The 20,391-nt window shown below is 34.4% G+C and overlaps 2 protein-coding genes and 1 long non-coding RNA gene across 7 annotated transcripts in view; 1 reads left to right on the top strand and 2 right to left on the bottom strand.

Annotated features, from left to right (window-relative positions):
* Positions 1-20,391, top strand: part of LOC111514764 (uncharacterized) — a 165,059-nt gene that overhangs the window by 26,295 nt on the left and 118,373 nt on the right. The window contains exon 2 of one of the 5 annotated variants that reach the window (XM_074184819.1): positions 10,905-10,948. The exons of 3 other annotated variants lie outside the window; for them this stretch is intronic. The gene's annotated coding sequence lies outside the window, so the exon portion shown is untranslated. Of the gene's footprint in view, positions 1-1,471; positions 1,573-10,904; positions 10,949-20,391 lie in introns of those variants that run through there. One more of the 5 variants, XM_074184820.1, reaches the window with a different exon arrangement.
* On the bottom strand, positions 6,175-8,212 carry LOC141486523 (uncharacterized). The gene is made up of 4 exons (XM_074184650.1): positions 8,178-8,212; positions 7,686-7,844; positions 6,622-7,168; positions 6,175-6,562 (listed from the first exon to the last, which is right to left on the bottom strand). Exons 1-4 carry the CDS (start codon positions 8,210-8,212, stop codon positions 6,353-6,355), a joined length of 951 nt encoding a protein of 316 aa, XP_074040751.1. The 3' UTR covers positions 6,175-6,352.
* LOC141486602 (uncharacterized) lies at positions 8,475-14,359 on the bottom strand. The gene is made up of 3 exons (XR_012467945.1): positions 12,874-14,359; positions 8,976-11,594; positions 8,475-8,911 (listed from the first exon to the last, which is right to left on the bottom strand). It is a non-coding gene; the product is annotated as an uncharacterized lncRNA (long non-coding RNA).

Genomic DNA, 20,391 nt, shown 5'->3' with positions numbered 1-20,391 from the left:
TAATTTTCCTTGACGTTTCAAATGTACCAAACTCGACGAGATTCTGATCCAATTACTGGAATATATTTCGATGTGGTTGGCGTCTTTCGGGATATGAGTTTAAATATATTTCCGATGTCCTAACACTGTTTCTATCGTATTTGTAATAAATTTGTGTCATATTTATTTTTTCTTCATTCGTGAAAGCCATTTTTCGCCAGAAATTCAATGACTTTTACAATAACAAAATGTCATTGAGTGCAATAAATTAAGTCAAATTTAAAAACATCAATGCCAACGCCTATTATGATAAGAATTAATTTTTTTTTTCAATATCTCCAATTTTTCGAAAAAGAATGATAACTTATGATACAACATTGCAATGAACTGCTCACGTTTCGCTTGAGTGAAAAAAATATATGATATCGAGAAGTTACTAAATTTATCGGTTATCCTTAAAACATAGTCAGCATGTTAACTAGGAAACATTTAAAGAGAGCCTTGACATGAACAGATTTGTTAAAATTTTCGAGAATTCGAACATAAACATCGCTTTCAAAACTATTCGTACACTTCAACAGACTGATTGAAATACAGGGCTTTTCATGATGAGCGTTAGTTAGCCGTTTCTGACAAACTATTCAACGGATCAACCTGAAAATTTCACAGTATGCATAAATCAAAATGACCTACACGCCTAAAATATTTCACACGAATCGGCGTTGTCGCTTCTACTATAAAGTAGCGGCTTCTTTGATTTTTCAAATGAAACACCCCGTATATAATATCATATTATGATTCATTATCACTTTGTCAACAAATTCATAGACTATTTCCCTGTACCTATCTATTACCGTTTAGAAGATATAAATTAATTTCGATATTTTTTTTACCAAACATGAACTTTTATAAATGCTGATAATCTTGAACTCTTTTGCACTAAAACGATCAAATTTGAAATGGAGTGGAGTGATACTATGAGGATCTTCACTCCGAGTCATATTTTCATTTGCCTCATACAGGGTCTTAAAAAAAATGCAGACACTTTGATCTCATGAAAAAATGAGTGGAACTCAATTTTTTCAAATGGAACCCCCCTATACTCTATAGAAATAAATGAATATCTATCTATCTATCTTAAGTTTGTAAGTGAATTATTGATCAGAAGAAATAGTATTTTCTGGCTAAGATATAACATTGAAGTTCTCTATTCATCAAAAATTATGAAATTTAAATCATGTTTCATTCGAATCGATAGAGCAAGAAATTCGAAAAAATTAAAATGGAAAATAATTTCGAAATGAGAGAATAGAGTTTAAAATTTCAAATAAGAATCATATCAATAGAATATAACTTCGAATAACGTCACACGACGTTGAGAGGTGTATGCTTTTGACGTCACACGACTTTAAACTTTCAATGCCAATCAAAAGTGTTTGGGTTAAAACGTTCAACCCCTCCTCCAAACACGAGGATGTCGCAAAGCATAATTCCACCGCATTTGTCCATTGAATGAGTTCACAGTGACACGACCAAGCAACGTAGTAAAACAATCAAATCAAACGATAAAGTTCAGTCAGTAGTTAGCTCATTGTAAGTACAAACTACTTTACTTACTTATCATATTCAATTGATTGGATCACATTTTATATGTGAGGTTAATTTTGGGAAGAAAAATTTCAACTTTTTACAAATTGAGTAGTAAAATGTTTTTTTATATGATTTAATATCTATATTTGCTTCTACAGTATTTTTTCTTTCGAAATAATTCAATTATTATATGGAAGTATCTATTTCGAAAAGGTTTTTTTTCATCTAATTAGCATGTGAAAGTTACTTCTTCGCTTGGATTTACTTTTTTTTAAACTGATCACCATATTGAGAAGTAGCTGTTTTGAGATGCACTCATTGCATGTGAAAGGTACTCCTTTGCATAGAGTTACTCAAAGAAAAAAGTGTTTTTTTATATATATTTCAATGATTATATGAAAGTATTTGTTTCGAAATTATTTTTCTTTCATTCTTTTTGGGAATAGGCTGAACGCTAGCAATCTTCCAAGAAGGAAAAAACATCTTCCTCATAAGTCAGGTTCAAAAGCCTAGTAATTCATTGATCCCAACAATTTCAAGTATTTCATCATTCTTTCTGTCATTTTCTAAGGCATATAGAGCGATACTAGACTTCTTTATGTATGCAACAAATATGTGAAACTTGTTATTATATTATTGAGTTATTATACAGGGCTTTACATGATGAGCTTTAATTAGTCGTTTCTGGCAAACCATTCAACGGATCAACCTGTTCGTGATTCAGAGTTAATAAAACTATTGTTTGAAGGAAAATTTCATTCGATGGATGAGGAGTATTTTGATAATTATCTTTTCATTGTATTATCTGTGACTAATTGAGAAACATCAAAAGAAATATGTTTTACAAAAATGAGTGATGAACAAGGAAACCATGTCAATTTCCATTTGAAACAGTTTATCTCGAAAACGGTCTGAACAAAGTTAATCTAAAATTGGATGTAAAGCTCAAAAATGTTGAAATATACAGGGTGTTCCATTTGAAAAAATTGAGTTCTACTCATTTTTTCATGAGATCAAAGTATCTGCATTTTTTTGAAGACCCTGTATGAGGCAAAGGAAAATATGACTCGGAGTGAAGATCCTCATAGTATCACTCTACTCCATTTCAAATTTGATTGTTTTAGTGCAAGAGAGTTCAAGATTATCAGCATTTATAAAAATTCATGTTTGGTAAAAAAAATATCGAAATTAATTTATATCTTCTAAACGGTAATAGATAGGTATAGGGAAATAGTATATGAATTTGTTGACAAAGTGATAATGAATCATAATATGATATTATATACGGGGTGTTCCATTTGAAAAATCAAAGAAGCCGCCACTTTATAGTAGAAGCGACAACGCCGCTTCATATGATATATTTTAGGCGTGTAGCTCATATTGATTTATGCATACTTTGAAATTTTCAAGTTGATCCGTTAAATAGTTTGTCAGAAACGGCTAATTAAGAGGCCTGGGAGCACGTGACTAACTTATTATCTGTCAACGATATTGCATCTCTGTTCTTGCTTCACTCTGTGTAGCCAAATTAATCAAAGACGCACGTCCCTGCTGGCGGGTAGAGGAAGTAAGCACTCAAAATAAGTGCGGCAAGGATATAGTAGAACATTTCTTATCACATGCCTATATTCTTGTGTAAATCACTTGGCAACGCTGCGCTGGTGAAGTCAATAGAACTAAATGAACTGATTATAATATTACTTTGAGGATTATTATGTTTGCAGAGATCCCAGTGGCGGCGCCCCTTAAAAATTGAAAATACGAAAATGATGTGCAAATTTTGAATCTTATTTCAGATTTCTCTTGTTTGCTGTTGAGTTTGTGATTCCAAAAAATGTAGCTTTGTGAAAACGGATAATTTCTATCAGACAAACCTATCGGAATAGGTTTGTGAAAATAGTATATTTGATGTATTTTATGCTTGGTCATACTTCTAGAATAGCTACTTATTTAAAGGGTTACGAAAAGTTTAATTTTGTGTAACGAGCGCGAGTAGCGCGTTACCAAAAATGAAATCCTATCGTATCACATAGATTTTTTCTAATACATTCTTTTCATTATTTTTCAATGATAAAGTATCGAATCTACAAATATTTTCACTAATAAAGGATGCTATTTATTACATAGCTCATCACTTTGGCGTCTTCTATACATTCATTTTGCTCCATTTACTTTGAGTGATTTCATAGAGGCAGAAGAGATAGAGTAATGACTGATCAGAGTTCTGAATGGAAATTTGTTCATGTATTGTGTGATTTCAGAGTTGAAAAGTATGATAAAATTACTGAACCGAGACAAGAATTAGCGAATGATATAAAAATATGAAAGGCACAATCGGTAATCATTTACAAAAAATAAAACATTTATTTCGTGATTGTTTACGAGAAGTGAGGCATTTTGTTTTCGTTAATTTCATAAATACATTTTTCATTTCATTCGGTAATTCTAAGCAAGGTTCAATCATTGTTCCTTACTTTTCAACTTGGAAATCACTCAACGCAAGTACAAATTCTTATTCAAGACTAGATCCAGTAATTTTTTCTCTTTTTTCACATTTCAAAATCACTCGAAACGAGTTGAATAAATTTATAGAAGACGCCAAATCGACAAGGTATGTGATGAACATAATTGATTAGTGGAAATGAACTGTGACTAATACTCAAAGAGACTTTTTCATTGAAAACAATAAAATATAACGTTGAATGAGCGAAAAGTAAAATAAATCACATTTCTATGAAACGTATATTTCATTTTTATAAAATACAATAAACTCCTGAAGATACTGTTCAAATTAGCGAAACGCGCGTCGAGTGCAAATAATATCAGTTTGGTGATAGGGTAATTGATCTCTACAAAAAAGTTTTGAGCGAGTTGATGTTGAATATATAGTTATATCCTAATACAACCAGGTATTATCTGCACTTGGACTGAGTAGTATTTTAAAATGAAGGTGTTGTCTATGGTGAAAAGTGGCTAAAGTACTGGCGATTATTCTCTTATTGGGCGACCCTTTGGATGTTGTGGATCAATGAGTTCTGGTAGGAGTTTGTTGAAATAAAAGAGTTTCAGCTTTGGCAACATCTCCTCGTTCCAAAATGGAATATCTCGTTCGATCTGAAAAATATAAATAACTGATTGATCATTTATAGAAGCAAGTATTTTAAACTTGGTAACAATAAGCAATAATTTCGTATGTGAAGAATTGAGTCCAATTTAGATGAACAGCTATGTTTGAGATCATATTTCGAAAATGATTCCAGGCGAATTCAGATAATTTGAGATTGGTAAAAATAATATATCCAGATTTTTCCTGGATACTATTCTGTAACCTATTTAGAGATAATTACACGCCATAATTGTTTACCTTTTCCACGAGCATGCCATGAGGACTCCAGACAATAAAGTAACAGAATACTCGCTTGGTGATTGCTAATTGCCCCTGAATTTGATAAAAATAAGCATGCTTTTTTTTTCAAAGACATCCTATTGTTCTCATCCAACACTGCAAATTTCAGCTTTTTTTCAATTATTCCTTAGTAGGGGCTACTTTTTGAAATCACTGAAGGACAAATAAAATTCTATATCATCAATGAAAAGTCCGCAATTCTCTACTTCTACATTGTAAGTATCCATGAAAGCTCGTATGGCATGAGGCTCATTTGCAATACCATAACGAGTAGCCTGATTTCCAGTAAATTTACTATATACTGTTACTATTTACTATATACTGGAAGAAGTTGTTGGTCGCATTTTACAAATTTTGCCGAAATGGGAAGCGGTGAGCCTCATAGACCTTTCTTGAATCCATCTTGGATTTCCACTCTGGCCAAGTGTAGCTCTCTGAATATCTTCTATTTCAGAAGGCTTTTTTTTCAACATTTTCAGGAATTCTTCTTTCAGTTTAATATATTCAACGTCATCTACACCCAGTGGTTGAATATTCGATTCTGGACCATAATCTTTATCTGGTAAAGCAATTTTCATTCGCCTCTGTTGATTCCTTTGTTTCACTTGGACCCTTCTCTTTTTCATTTTTGAAGAATATTTTTTCATCAAATTGGTTGGACACTGTCCAGTTATGGCATGATGTAATTTTCCATGGAAATCCCCTCCAGAGTTGAAAGATAATGCAGCCGCTTCACACCTGGCCTGGTAAGACCCTTTGAGTGAGAAGTTTATTCTTTTACCACCTACAAATTTGCAAACAATACTGTTAAAATGTTCTGCCATATTGTTGTTCATATTGAGAATGAGGCTGCTGCAATTTTGAACAAGCCTCTGCAAGCATGCCTCCACATCACTGTAAAGTCCATGAAGATTCATAGATGGTACTAAATTAACTTCTTCATCTGTGGGGTTGCACTTGAAATATTGCAGTTCCTTGCATTTTGCATGTTCCCCAAAAACATGAGAGGGTGCATTTCTGATGTCAACTTCGAGTAATTTTATTTTCTCTGCTAAAGATATGTTTTCAGACATTCTGTGCAATGCTGCTTTTGTAATTGCAGTTCTCAGTCTCATTGATCTTGCTGAAACTTCTTTTCTCAAATAATAGGGCACAGGCATATTCTCAGAGTTACTTCTTCTAGCTAAAAGAATGTTATTATTATTATATGAAATCTTTAAATGGGTACATATAATTTACTAGTTATTTCCCTCAAATTGGAAGAAAAATTTCGTAGGAGATGGTTTTTGCATTCAATTTTCTGTACCAACATATGACCATAAGGCCTTGACTCTAACAACTTATTATGCACAGATGAATCTCCATCGCCAATCATTTTCATTTCAGTCCATGCATCTCCAAACTACATTTGAAACCTTCAACTATTATATCAGTTTCCATGGCAGTGGAGGTACCTGACCAATTCTTGAAACATTCGTGCTCAGGGGGTTCAACACCTTTATGTTGTGATCTTGCACAAACTGTACAATATTTGTTCCTGACTCCCAAGTACAAAACCTTTCCTGTACGGTAGCCTATTATACAAGCCTGAAAAATAAAATCAAATTAAATACTCGAGCCAAATTGGATATAATCAAATAACTCACCACACCAGATGAAGCATCATAATTTACATTGTATGATCTTTTACACCAAGCTCCATCAGTAACAACAGTTATAAATGGTATTCCTTCGCTATCGACATCTCCAGAGTCTCTAGCTAATTTTGCCTCCTCTTGACCAGCCTCAATCATTGATGACCATGCTGATGTCAAAATGGTTTCTGACACTTTATCATGATATTTGTTGAATGTCTTGCTCGACATCATTGGCATATCAATAGTAGCTGCTAATTCCTCAATTTGAGAAAATCCAATACCTGTTGAAATCGCCGCCACTGCTACACTGGAATTGATGTTTATGTCTGTAGCCTCCTGCTGACACTTCTTTGTTGTGATAGTTTCTGTTATGCCACACATTTTACATTTAAACAAAAATTCACTATATAGGCCTCGTCTGTGTTCGCTTATTAAAACACAATCTGTAAAATGACAGCCACATAACTCATGTTTTTTGCCATTCAACAATTGTGCAAATAAATGTTGAATATCAAAAATACGCCTTCCAGAGATATGTGAGGGTGTCGACTCCTGCCTGCAAATAAGAGAAAAAATCAAAGCTATAGTCAATATGTTTCCAATTTAGATATTATTTCAATGTTTACTAAGATATGTTCTTGAAATAAAGTTGTATATGGTATAGAATGATTCTTGAAGAATATTTTTAATATTGCTTTATAAATTTTGGAGTGTTCGATATATGATTCCATCTATTGTTCATAAGATTGTTTTTTACTTCAGTGAGAATGTATCAATTTGAAAACAAAATTGAAATTAAACCTAGGTTGTATCATGATAATTGAAATATTCTCATTGTATTATCCCATAAAAAAATTTAGGTTATAACTCCACCCCCATAATATGTAATCATGACATTTTCCCCTAAAAATATATTGTTTCTAAGACAAAGAGAAATAATTTTCAACTCAGATTTCGAGAAGGCAAGCAAGTGTGGTATATTGAAAATGACCCGCTTTCAACCTAACTGGAAGTTGATTCCATTCAAGTTCACATTCTAAAAATGTATAAACAGAATTGTAATAGTAACTTACTCTTGTGATACTTCGACTTCTATGTCACAGCAATCTAACTCCTCGGCTTCAGAGTCCTTCGTAGGAATATCACAAGTTTTCGAAGAATTGTCTTTGTCTGAGTCGGCAGATTCATCAGTATCATCATAATTGATTGAAGGATTAGCCTGAACTGTAGTGCTGTAAATGAAAGTGATACTTTTAAACCTATTCTGGGAGAACTTTTTCCGTGAAAAATTTATCTCCGAAGTTCCTTGCTAAATTATTCTCGTAGGTCATACACTGGGAAGAAGAAATTTAAAAAAATATTTTTGAAAACTTTTGCAACAGACTGCTTAGACGCTTCATAGTGAGAAGTCATCATAGTGACCCGATGTAACCGTCACATAAAAATAATTCCTTGCTTACGACGCATTTGGGTGATAGACTGCAAAAAAAAATTTTCAAAAAAAAAACTTCTGCGACTGCTTAGACGCTTCATAGTAAGAAGTCATCATAGTGACCCAATCTAACCATTTCCTGAAAATAATTCCTTGCTTACGACGCATTTGGGTGATAGACTTCTTACTATGAAGCGTCTAAGCAGTCTGTTGCAAAAGTTATCAAAAATATTTTTTTTGAAAATATTTTTTTTGCAGTCTATCACCCAAATGCGTCGTAAGCAAGGAATTATTTTTATGTGACGGTTAGATCGGGTCACTATGATGACTTCTTACTATGAAGCGTCTAAGCAGTCTGTTGCAAAAGTTTTCAAAAATATTTTTTTTAATTTCTTTTTCGCAGTGTATGACCTAGGAAAATGTTTTAGCAAGAAACTTCAGATATAAATATTTCACGGAAAAAGTTCTCCCAATTTCATGTATAATGAAGCAATTTCATATCTCAATTAGCGTATAACTCGATTTTCTGCAACAAATATCAACTATATCTATTTATATATTCCTATGCTACAATATTCATTCCGCTAATAGTGGGGATACACGCCACTGGTCGTTCGGAAAATTTAGCAGCTGGGTCTGGCAGCCAACTTCACGTTCGTATTGTATTTTAGATTTATGAATCAATATTTTGTATGGATAACAAGATTATTACACTCTGAACATTTCTCCAGTTTTGGAATGGGCTTGATTAGTATTCAGAATGTTTTTCATATTACTTACCTACTACCAGTCGCTTGTGACAAGTGGGATGGGTTTTCCTCATTTTCCTGTGACTTGGCATTGTGAGCCACTTTCTGTTTCAGCATCCTTGAAAAAAAAGTTCACTATGAATCAATTCGCACCATAATCAAGAATCCCAGTACATACATACTTTTTAACGAGAATGCTTCGATTCTTCTTTCTCCTGGAGGGCACGCGGCTTTTTTTGTAAACACTTTTACGTCCCATTATTATATAACAAATTACACAGTACACAAAAAAAATGAAAATGCCGAACACTATAGTCAAAACCTTACTTGTCTAAGGTCAAAACTCTAAATTGGAAAAAATAACTCACAATCACACACTAAACTCAAGACTCGACGAGAAATGTAAATAAACATCCACTTTGACCACTTAGTTGTAGCCAAGCGATGTTGCCAAACCCTGTTCTGCTCTAATTTGGGTCAGTTTTCACCAGACTTGACACTTGACGGGTGAAAATTCATTGAATAAGGAAAACACGTTTCCTAAATTAGTCAAACATTATATCATATTTTATTTCATGAAGAAGTTGACTATGTTCAATCGTACAATGTCGCTAACGTAAAACTTTTGAAATTCGTCAAAGAAATAAAAAGTTAAAAACATGTTTGGGTAAATAAATAAAAAAAAAAGTTTGCGACATTTTTCGATACATTATCGACAACTTTTCCCTATACATATTTTTCATGTACCATCTCATTTATTCACAAAGTGTTTTCCAATATGGCGCTGCCACTCCATAGGGCTTTTAACGCTCATCATGAAAAGCCCTGTATTTCAATCAGTCTGTTAAAGTGTACGAATAGTTTCGAAAGCGATGTTTATGTTCAAATTTTCGAAAATTGTAACAAATCTGTTCATGTCAAGGCTCTCTTTGAATGTTTCCTAGTTAACATGCTGACTATATTTTAAGGATAACCGATAAATTTAGTAACTTCTCGATATCATATATTTTTTTCGCTCAAGCGAAACGTGAGCAATTCATTGCAATGTTGTATCATAAGTTATCATTCTTTTTCGAAAAATTGGAGATATTGAAGAAAAAATCAACTCTTATCATAATAGGCGTTGGCTTTGATGTTTTTAAATTTGACTTTAAATTTATTGCACTCAATGACATTTTGTTATTGTAAAAGTCATTGAATTTTTGGCGAAAAATGGCTTTCACGAATGAAGAAAAAATAGATATGACACAAATTTATTACAAATACGATAGAAACAGTGTTAGGACATCGGAAATATATTTAAACTCATATCCCGAAAGACGACAACCACATCGAACTATATTCCAGTAATTGGATCAAAATCTCGTCGAGTTTGGTACATTTGAAACGTCGAGGAAAATTATCATCAAATTTGCGTGTGGAAGTTACTTCATTGCATGGAATTACTCAAAGAAAAAGTGTTTTTTTTTATATAATTCAATGATTATATGAAAGTATTTGTTTGGATTTTTTTTTATATAATTCAATATTTATATTAAGGGGTTTCTAAACGGGCAACATTTTTACTGCAATATGTTGCAGCAATATTTGCAACTATAGCCCAGCCATAATGACAACATTGGCAGCAGGATATGGCCCGGCAATATATATTTCGGCAATATTTACCTGCAACAGTGTGGCGCATGTAATCAAAAATGTTTGTTTCGTAGACGAGCTACATAACCGGGCAACAATGGCTAACGACGAAATGATTCTTTTCGCGGCGGCTTATATTGTTTTAAAAGAAAACGAAAAGTTGAAGAAAAAAAAGAGAAGATTATGGATTCGACCTTACTTCAATAGGCGTGAAACTTTAGATAACTTGAGTCTAGAAATAAGTCTTGATAATAAGTTAATTAAAAACTTTTCAAGAATGTCAAAGAGTGACTATGAGTTTCTTTTAAACAAAATTGGACCAAAAATAAAAAGAAATGATACAAACATGAGAAAAGCAATACCTGTTACCACAAGATTGGCGATAACTCTACGGTTTTTAGCGACTGGTGATTCATATAAAAGCTTGATGTATTTGTTCAGAGTGTCAGATTCGTCAATTTCTGTTATTGTTCCAGAAGTTTGTGCAGCCTTAATAGAAGGATTGAAAGAATACATGAAGGTAAGTCAACATTGATTTATTAAGTAATAATAATAGTAAGTAAGTAGTAATAATAATATAGTAATCGATAGTAAGAATTTGAACAAAGAATCACTCATCACATTGGTGGATAGTAGCCGACACAAGTGTCTCATAAACAGAATTTGTAGTAAACGCAGTTGGACCTGGAGAGGCATAGTGTTCATATTGATCACTGATAATGGGTTGGAAAGTAGTTTGCGTTGCCTGGGTGTTTGAATGGGATATGTCTAAATATTGGCTTTGTGAAGTGCTAGCTCCGCTCCTACTATCGTCGTTAGGACTCTGTAACGGTGTACTGGTAGACGAACATTGTTTTCTATACATTCCCATGTCACAGTCAAACAGAATTTGCATTATTTTCAGTTCTGCCTGAGCACAGGTGTGAGCATCATATTTGCTCAACTTGTTTGCTATATGCTCTCCAAAACCACTATATTCATTCCTTTTTTTTTCACCAGCATTACGTATTATCTGTTGAGCCCTTTTTAAAATTGGATCTGCAGTCGTAGAGCTCTTAGAGACACGTGCTTTTGTAGTGGGATGTGAGGATAGCAGAGTCCGATGTTTCTGAATCAACATAATCTTCTTGGTCAGCACTGTTGTCAGTGTCTGGGATTTCAGTCACCTGAAAATGCAAGAAATGCTAAATAATATAAAGAAAAAATTATCTAATTCAATTTCTTCATTAGATACAGAATTTAGATGAAATTACCTACTCAGTACAGAAAACTAAGTGAGAAAAAAATAATTAAAAAGTTGCAGCAGGTTGATTTTCTTCAAAAAATTAGGTTCCTGAATTGGCGCAAAGTTTAATTAATTTTTTTTCCAGATGCCCTCAAAAGTGACAGAGTGGAAACAAGTTGCGAAAGATTTCGAGGATCGTTGGAATTTTCCTCATTGTTTGGGTACAATGGATGGAAAGCACATTGCAATTACTTGTCCACCGAACAGTGGTAGTCAATATTTAAATTATAAACAGTTTTTTAGCATAGTGCTATCTGCTGTAACAGATGCACGTTACAATTTTTTGTATGTACATGCTGGCGTTCAAGGAAGAATATCCGATGGGGGAGTTTTTAGGCATACAGCTTTTGGGAAAGCACTCCTGAGCCAAAATCTTAACATACCGCCTCCTGAATCCTTCCCTGGTCGAGTAACACCATACGTTTTCCTGGCAGATGATGCATTTCCTTTAACCGTGAATATTTGTAAGCCCTATACTATAGATTTGAACATAGGGTCTCCTAAACGTGTATGTAACTACAGGATATCCAGGGCACGCCGAATTGTGGAAAACTCTTTTGGTATCTTGGCTTCAGTTTTCCGTGTATTACACACAACTATTAATGTCGACTTAAAGCATGTACAAAGTATAGTTCTAGCTTGTGCATATTTGCATAATTTTCTGCGACGAAACACAACAGCACAAGCTCTGTATTCACCACCTGGGTGCTTTGATTGTGAAGACATAGACGTTGGAACAGTAACACCAGGATCGTGGAGATTGGATGACCAACACTTAGCAGATTTAAGAAAACTGGGGAGAAATGCAACCACAAGAGCAAAAGCAATGAGAGACGAGTTTATGAATTATTTTATGACAGAGCAGGGTCGAGTGGCATGGCAAGATAAATATTTAGCACAAAGAACTTGATATCACTGTACTATATAAAAATATCCACCGGACAAAAAATACATCAGGTCTTTTACATCCTTTTTGTGTAGTACGTTTCGTTATGATATGTCTGTTTATGTTTTCAATAATTACGTTTACGAAAAGTCCATTTTAGAACAAAACATGAATCCAGTTATCTTTTCATTTGAAAAGGAGCAAAATATTTTTAGCTCCGTGGGTAGTGGGTACCTACATTATCAGTCATTAATGCAATAATAAAGATACTCACCTGTGTTGCATTCTCACTGTCCAATCCGGTATTCGGGCTATCTTGAGTAAGAATAAACGATATCGCGTCGAAAGCAAACCATTTCACTACTTTACCGCCGGCACTACCGCTTTTAATCTTATTTTTCTCCTCATTCTTTGCGTAAGTTCTCAAGCTTCTGAATTTTTTGTAAGTATCATCACTGGTTATACCAAATTTTTCGGAAATAACAGCCTATCCATCTTTTTTAGCATTTCTATCTTTATATATTCCGGTTTCCACATTCCACAACTCAGGATGTAAATGTATCTCATTTATAAAATCAATAATCTTTTCATTAGACCACGTACTAGTCATTTTATTAATTAATATAACCTCCGAAATACCACCAAAACTACCAAAAGAAGCCAAAACAAAGGAATATTGCAGAGTATGTTCGTTCGCCAAGCGATCGTCCGGCAACTTCGCTGCAACACATATAAATACATGCGGCAATACCAAACATATGTAGCTATATGGCTAAAAATATTACGCAGTATTGCATAGTCTGGCTGTTATTGCTGGCAATGTTGCCGGCCACTGTGTTGCAGCCACATATTGCAGTAAAAATGTTGCCCGTTTAGAAACGCCTTTAGAGTACCTGTTTTCAGACAGTTTCCTTTTTCATCCAATTTGTGTGTAAAACCTACTTCTTTGCGTAGAGTTACTTTATTGAAATTGATTGCTTCCTTTCTTTTTTCTAATAATTTCTAACTTATTTTCAGAAACATGTCTGTATCGAAGAATATATCACCAGCCCCATCAACCTCAAAGAATCAGCGGCAGTTGGATGAAGTAGACCATAGGCGGGTGATTGTTCACCAGAATATAATCATCCAGGAAGCTACGGCCCCATAATTTACTAATATAAGGTCTTTCCTCAAAGATTTCGATCCAAACCGGTTATTGAATGACGATGTGGAATCGCAATTGCATTCCACAATAGCACCGCCAATTCCAACTCCAGCCTTGTTAGATTTGGTACTGGACTTGGATGATGGATATTCGAAGGTTGTGCTACCCCCATCAGAGATTATCGAAATTAGCTCAGATGATGAGGATGAGAGTCCAAAAAAAAGAAAAAGGGGTGGTGAAAACGTAAAGAAGAATACGGAGCAACCACCTAGAAAAATTAGGAACGAGGGTGCAGCTCCCCAATTACAATCACCTCCAAAGGTTAAAAATCCATCACCTTCAACTTCCATGCATCCAGTGTCACAAACCGCAATCGGGAATGCGAATGGTTTGAAAGAAACAGTTTCTGAGGCGCGTCGGCGCTTCGATGAATCTATGGCGAGAGAGAGAATAGCATTTGATAGACGGGCGATGATGAAAGAGCAATTATCTCTCGTTGAAGTGGAAATTGAAAGAGAAATTGATCTGCAACGTGAGATAATTGCTTTAATTGAAAAATATGAGTCCAGTCTTCGGGACTTAGATGAATTATGTAGAAATTTCATGAAAAAAAATGACAATAAAATGTTATAACTCATATTATATTCTTTTATCAGTACCGATAATCATTCCTTAATAAAACAATGATATGTGAGTTTAAAAAAGAATAACTTCCTATTGAGATTGGTGACTCAGAATATTTTTATACTGGGTAAGATGAATCAATAGAGAATCTGCTGTGTAGTAAAGGGTAAACTGAAAAGTTCACCTCGAAAAGTTACTACATAATATAAACTACTGGAAAGTCCAATTAGTCAGCAACTTGTATCCATAAATTTTGCCCACAAAATTGAAAACTTTAATATTAATACTTAGCTTTCTTGAGTGGTTAACGTTTCGAAAAACAGTTATTTTCCGTTTTCAATGGCTAACGTTTCGGAAAACAGTTATTTTCCATTTTCAAAACCTTTTTTTTGCTATTCAAATCTCACCTCAAAATTCATATATTTCTCAATTTCTTTTGACACAAGTCAGCTAAATAATAATATTCATTTTTCAATTTTGTTTGCAAAATTTATGAATACGATAAGTTACTGACTAATTGGACTTTTCAGTAATTTATATTATGTAATAACTTTTCAGGGTGAACTTTTCATTTTGTCCTTTATTGTGTGAGATAACTGCGTTTATAGAAAAATATGAGTCCAGTCTTCGGGACTTAGATGAGTTATGTAGGAATTTCATGGAGAAAAAGCAGATTCTCTATTGATTTTTTTTTTAGATTGTGGAAGGTTTTATAGCCAATAAAAACCAGTATAAAATTAAAATATTCATTATTTAGATTATCCATTATTTGTGTTAATAATATTTCTTCGAGAAAAACTTGTCTTTTCCTATCAAAAATTGGCTATCAAAGTAATAATAACATAATGAGAACGATAATATTTATTATAACAATAATAAAGTTGAAAAAAAATATTCACTCTAATAAGTGTGAAGGGACATTATTACAAATGATGCAAGCATCTAACCTTCGAAAGTTTGTTAAAGGCCTCTCACACGCTTCACACCACGTTTGTGTCAATCCCATCATTGATATCGTATAATGGAGGTCGACATGCTCGTAATCACCCCCATTATCATTTCTATGTGAGTAGAATCTAAAGCAGCACCAACATAACATGTGGACGGTGTTGTTAATTGTTCGTATCCGCACGTGTGAGTCTGTCACGCAATACAGATACAAACGATCTTCCACCGTATCACTAACATTCATCCACTTGCTACCTAAGATGACGTTACCATTGTCAGTCGCCGGATCATCATCGATACCCTCATCTTGAATATCTTCAGGATCCATCTCTTGTAGGTTATCGGCGCCTACATCCTCCAGCCCCCTAGCGACCACCATGGGGTGTGAGATCATGGTCCAGTGGTGAAGGGTTGAAGGGTGGGGGTTAGGTCATTCACCCCACGTGACGTCATAGTGGTGGGGGGGAGGTATTAGTCGGACATGTCGTTCAAGGTCACCCTAATTACACCATTACGTCGTTAATGGCGTCATAGTGGGGGGAGGCATGAGTCGGTCTAGGTCATTCACCCTACGTGACGTCATGTGATATCATGGTCCAGTGGTGGGGGTTGAAGGGTGGGGGTGTCCAGTGGTGGGGATTGAAGGGTGGGGGTGTCCAGCGGTGGGGGTTGAAGGGTGGGGGTGTCAAGTGGTGGGGGACGGCATCGAGAGAGGTAAGGACACACTGATGAATATGCATTACACAGTCACACGCTTTGGAGTGCACATCTCGCTCTCCTACCATTGAACGGTTGCTGCTGCTGTGACGTTACACCACTACTAACTTGGTGGGCTCACACCGATAGAACATTCATTACTTGGAGGATCTTTGAGGTATGCAGACGTATGTTTGTAAACAGACACGCACATGATAAACCCTGTACCGTGCATTCACACACACATACACACCAACCCTCAAGGTCACCCTAATTACACCATTACGTCGTTAATGACGTCATAGTGGTGGGGAGGCATGAATCGGTCTAGGTCATTCACCCCCACGTGACGTCAGAGTGGTGGGGGAGGGTCATTCACCCCACGTGACGTCATATTGGTGGGGGAGGCCTAGAACCGGCTCAAATCTCCTACTCACACTGCTTGGATTTGTTCACAAGAGAGGATGGACATGAAAAACAGACGTGTTCAAGTTGCAAAGAAAGAAGAAAATGCACGAAGTCTCTATCGATCCATAAGTTTCTCCATATTTTAGTTATTCATTTTAAAAGATTTTCTCTAACAGAAAGATTTAGAGGCAAGTTAAATGTTGCCATCGAATTTCCTCTAGATGGGTTAGATATGAACAATTATGCAGCATATAATGTGACTCCTTGTCGCTAAAATTTATATGCACTTTCGAATCACAGTGGGTCTACCTACAGCGGACATTATATAGCATTCTGCAGACATCCTTGTAATGGCACGTGGCACGAATACAATGATTCACAAGTGTCACCAATTTCACCAAAATCGCTTGTGAGTGGAGATGCATACATCCTTTTTAATGAAAAGGAGGAAACGATTTCGCACCTTTTTAGCGTTTTATAAAGTTATTTTTGAACTGATCATTTTAATGTTATGTAGTATCTAGTTAAATAGTTACCGTTTGTTAGTTATGAGAGATTATTAATAAAAAATGATTTAATTACCTGTCAAATCCAGCAAGGTTGAAATAACCAATGACATTAATTTGTAAAGTGAAAAATTATTTAAACACTGTTGGTACGACATTCTTGATTTTTCAAGATGTCAATATCAAAACATTTTTTTGAACTTGAATGACGCATAATCCCCATTTTTACGCCACTGATTCCGATTTGATGAAGTTCTTCTGTTTTCAAATGATATCAAACTCAGTGAAAACAGTGGCGTACAATGATTTATACCAGAAATGTCAATCAACTAACCCTCGGCGACGCCACTGGAATTAAAATCACAAATCTAATTTCATGGAAAGAAGCCCCTTATTACTCATAACAAACATGTAGTTGAATCAAAATCGGCGAAAATAATTGTGAATCATCATTCCATTACTTGGAAATGAAGCATATTAGGACATACATTCATATGGACATCATTTGACACACACACACACACATATATATATATATATATATATATATATATATATATATATATATATATATATATATATATATATATATATATATATATATATATATGATACAAATAAAAAATTGAACAAATAGTGGACATAACACTCCAAAAAGGGCGGCAAACCGCAGACACGTGTTTCTGGTTATTGGCCTCATCAGCGCAGTGCAGCCAATAGCCAGAAACACGTGTCCGCGGTTTGCCCCCTTTTTGGAGTGTCATGTCCACTATTTGTTACATTTTTTATTTGTATCATACACACTCGATAAAATATCTCTCTGTATTTATATTCTGGATCCGGATGTCTCGCAGGTAGCTATAGCTGCCTACGTGGTCATGTTAGATGTAGCCTGGGAATTCTAGGTCTTCTAACTGAAACCACAAATGTGCGGTTGGCTTCTGTTGTTGACTCCGTGCGTCTATGTTGTTTCCTGAAAACAAACAAGTGTTGCCCATCTTTACACTTGGCTGCACCGCGCTGATGAGGCCAATAGCCAGAAACATGTGTCCGCGGTTTGCCCCCCGTTTTGGAGTGTTATGCCCACTATTTGTTACATTTTATATATATATATATATATATATATTATATATATATATATATATATATATATATATATATATATATATAATTTGTTTATTGTTCTGGAAAGATAATTCCAGAACTTGTTTATTTTCCTCTGCATCTTCTGAATAGATAAGTACTCTTTGATCATTCCCATATTGATTTCAATTCAAGAGCCACCGGTATACAGCTGTTTCAGCCTATGGGGCATCGTCAGTACCGGGCAGGCGGTCCTCGATTGAAGACAAAATGAGAAAAAACCAAGAAAGTACTTGATGAAAATAGCTGAAACAATAGGCTGAAAAAGCTGTATACCGGTGGATCTTAAATTGAAATCAATATGGGAATGATCAAAGAGTACTTATCTATTTATTTTTTGATTTTCATGGAATTATTTTCCAGCAGCTTGACTGCTGGATATATATATAACAATAACAATAACATATATATATATATATATATATATATATATATATATATATATATATATATATATATATATATATATATATATATATATTGTTATGATATATTTATTGTTTATAAGAATTTCGACCAATGAGACTAGTTAATAAGTTCGTTCGTTTAAAATACAGGTTAGATACTTTACCTTAGTAATTTCTTATCTTTTGTTCTCAGTAAAATGGTTACGCACACAATGTAACAACTAAATCATTCCTTAGTTAGTTGGTTTCCATTGAATTTCAAATGTCACAATCCAGTATTGAAAAGATCAGTCACCAGCTATATATTTTCCTAAAACACAAAAACAAATATCAGCGCATTCAATGTATATATATATATATATATATATATATATATATATATATATAACTATATATATATATATATATATATATATATATATATATATATCCAACTATCAATAGAGCTTCCGTACATTTACAATTTTCTATCAATCGGGCGTCCGGTTTCAATGAGGCGTCCATATATGGACGCCGAATTGTTTCACCATGCCAGGCAGTTCAGAGGTTCCCTATCTTCCATCTGACAAAATTTCAGATGGGCGCCTATTTATCAATTTCATTGTCAAAATTATATGTATTGGCGTATATTCTAGTTGAGTCTTTTTTATTTTGGTGGCGCTCGGGAGGTACGCGTATACTTGTGCCGTATATTTTTCATACATGTGAGCGATTATGAGGCGTCCATATAACTGACAACAATGCAATAGTTTTTGCGAGAGGGAAGTCTCAATGATTTGTTAGAAATATCGTTGATTTGGTATGTTTGTAGGTCGGCGCCGGTTTCATACACAGGGTGACAATTTGAAAACTTACAAGGTCTATCTCTGAGCAACCAAATAAAATATAAGAAATCGCTGAAAACAACTTTCATAATACAAAGGGAGAAACAAATGATGTGATGACTAACTTGTTTTTTCTCTCACACCCTTGCCCCCAGCCACCACAACTTCATATTTTTGAAAGGCAACCACCTACTTGTGATACATTATCTGAAAGCTCTTAAGATATGCTCTTCAATGGTACTCTTCAAAGCTACATTCGATGCAGTAAGTTTTGGTTCATCAAATAAAAGAATTCATTCAGAATAAATTTTATTTTCTATTATTAATTTAGTAAATTTTCAAAAACATGATTTTTACCATCGTAGCATTAATATTAAGACTTGAATATTTTACGCCTCTTCTATTTTTTTTTATTCGTCTCGATAATAGATAGGGATAGATAGGGAAGGAGAGTGGCACCTTGTTTTAGAGGTCTTTCGAATACCTTTACTACTCTGTCAACAGAAAATTTTTGTGACGATTAGTTTTCGAGATAATTTGAAGTTTTAAAGGTATTTGCATTGAGTTCAACTCTTTTTAAAATAAATCAAATTGTTTTTAAGGTGCAAGTTACGTTCAGAACTCTCATAAAAAAAATAAATTTTTGCTTTTTATGACAACCTGCTAATACGTGTCCATTTGATGTCGAATTATTTGTTTATTACGAGGAGATTTCTCCGGGGGATGGGGTTGGTTACCACCATTACATTTTAGGTAAATTGAGTGGCACCTACTTATGAAGGTTGAATTGCCTCTTCAAGAAGTTGTTAATAAGAATCACCGGTTGAATTTCCATCAATGAAAAATGAACCTATAATATGATTGCCTAATATTCCGGCCCAGATATTCAACTTTTGGGGATGTTGGGTATGTATTTCTGCGTATTGTCTTGGGTTTTCATCCGACCAATAACGGCAATTGTAACGGTTCACGCAACCATTTGAATAAAATGAGCTTTCGTCCGAATAACAGATGTTATAAAGCAGTTCGGGATTTTGCATTAATATTTCACTCATGCCCTCACAAAACTCCTGTCTTCGGTCAAAATCA

The sequence above is a fragment of the Leptinotarsa decemlineata genome, unplaced genomic scaffold (assembly GCF_025532065.1).
Source record: "Leptinotarsa decemlineata unplaced genomic scaffold, Ldec_3_MD MMD2_tig00026358_RagTag_RagTag, whole genome shotgun sequence".
Classification (NCBI taxonomy): Eukaryota; Metazoa; Arthropoda; class Insecta; order Coleoptera; family Chrysomelidae; genus Leptinotarsa; species Leptinotarsa decemlineata.
Note: the sequence above shows the minus strand (reverse complement) of the source record. Positions and strands in the feature narration are given on the sequence as shown.

Coding starts and splice junctions, on each gene's coding strand:
- LOC141486523 (XM_074184650.1), bottom strand. CDS start 8,212: ATGCGTCGTAAGCAAGGAATTATTTTCAGGAAATG. Junction 7,169..7,685: donor GAAGTCGAAGTATCACAAGA/GTAAGTTACTAT, acceptor TCTTATTTGCAG/GCAGGAGTCGACACCCTCAC. Junction 6,563..6,621: donor ATGATGCTTCATCTGGTGTG/GTGAGTTATTTG, acceptor TTTATTTTTCAG/GCTTGTATAATAGGCTACCG.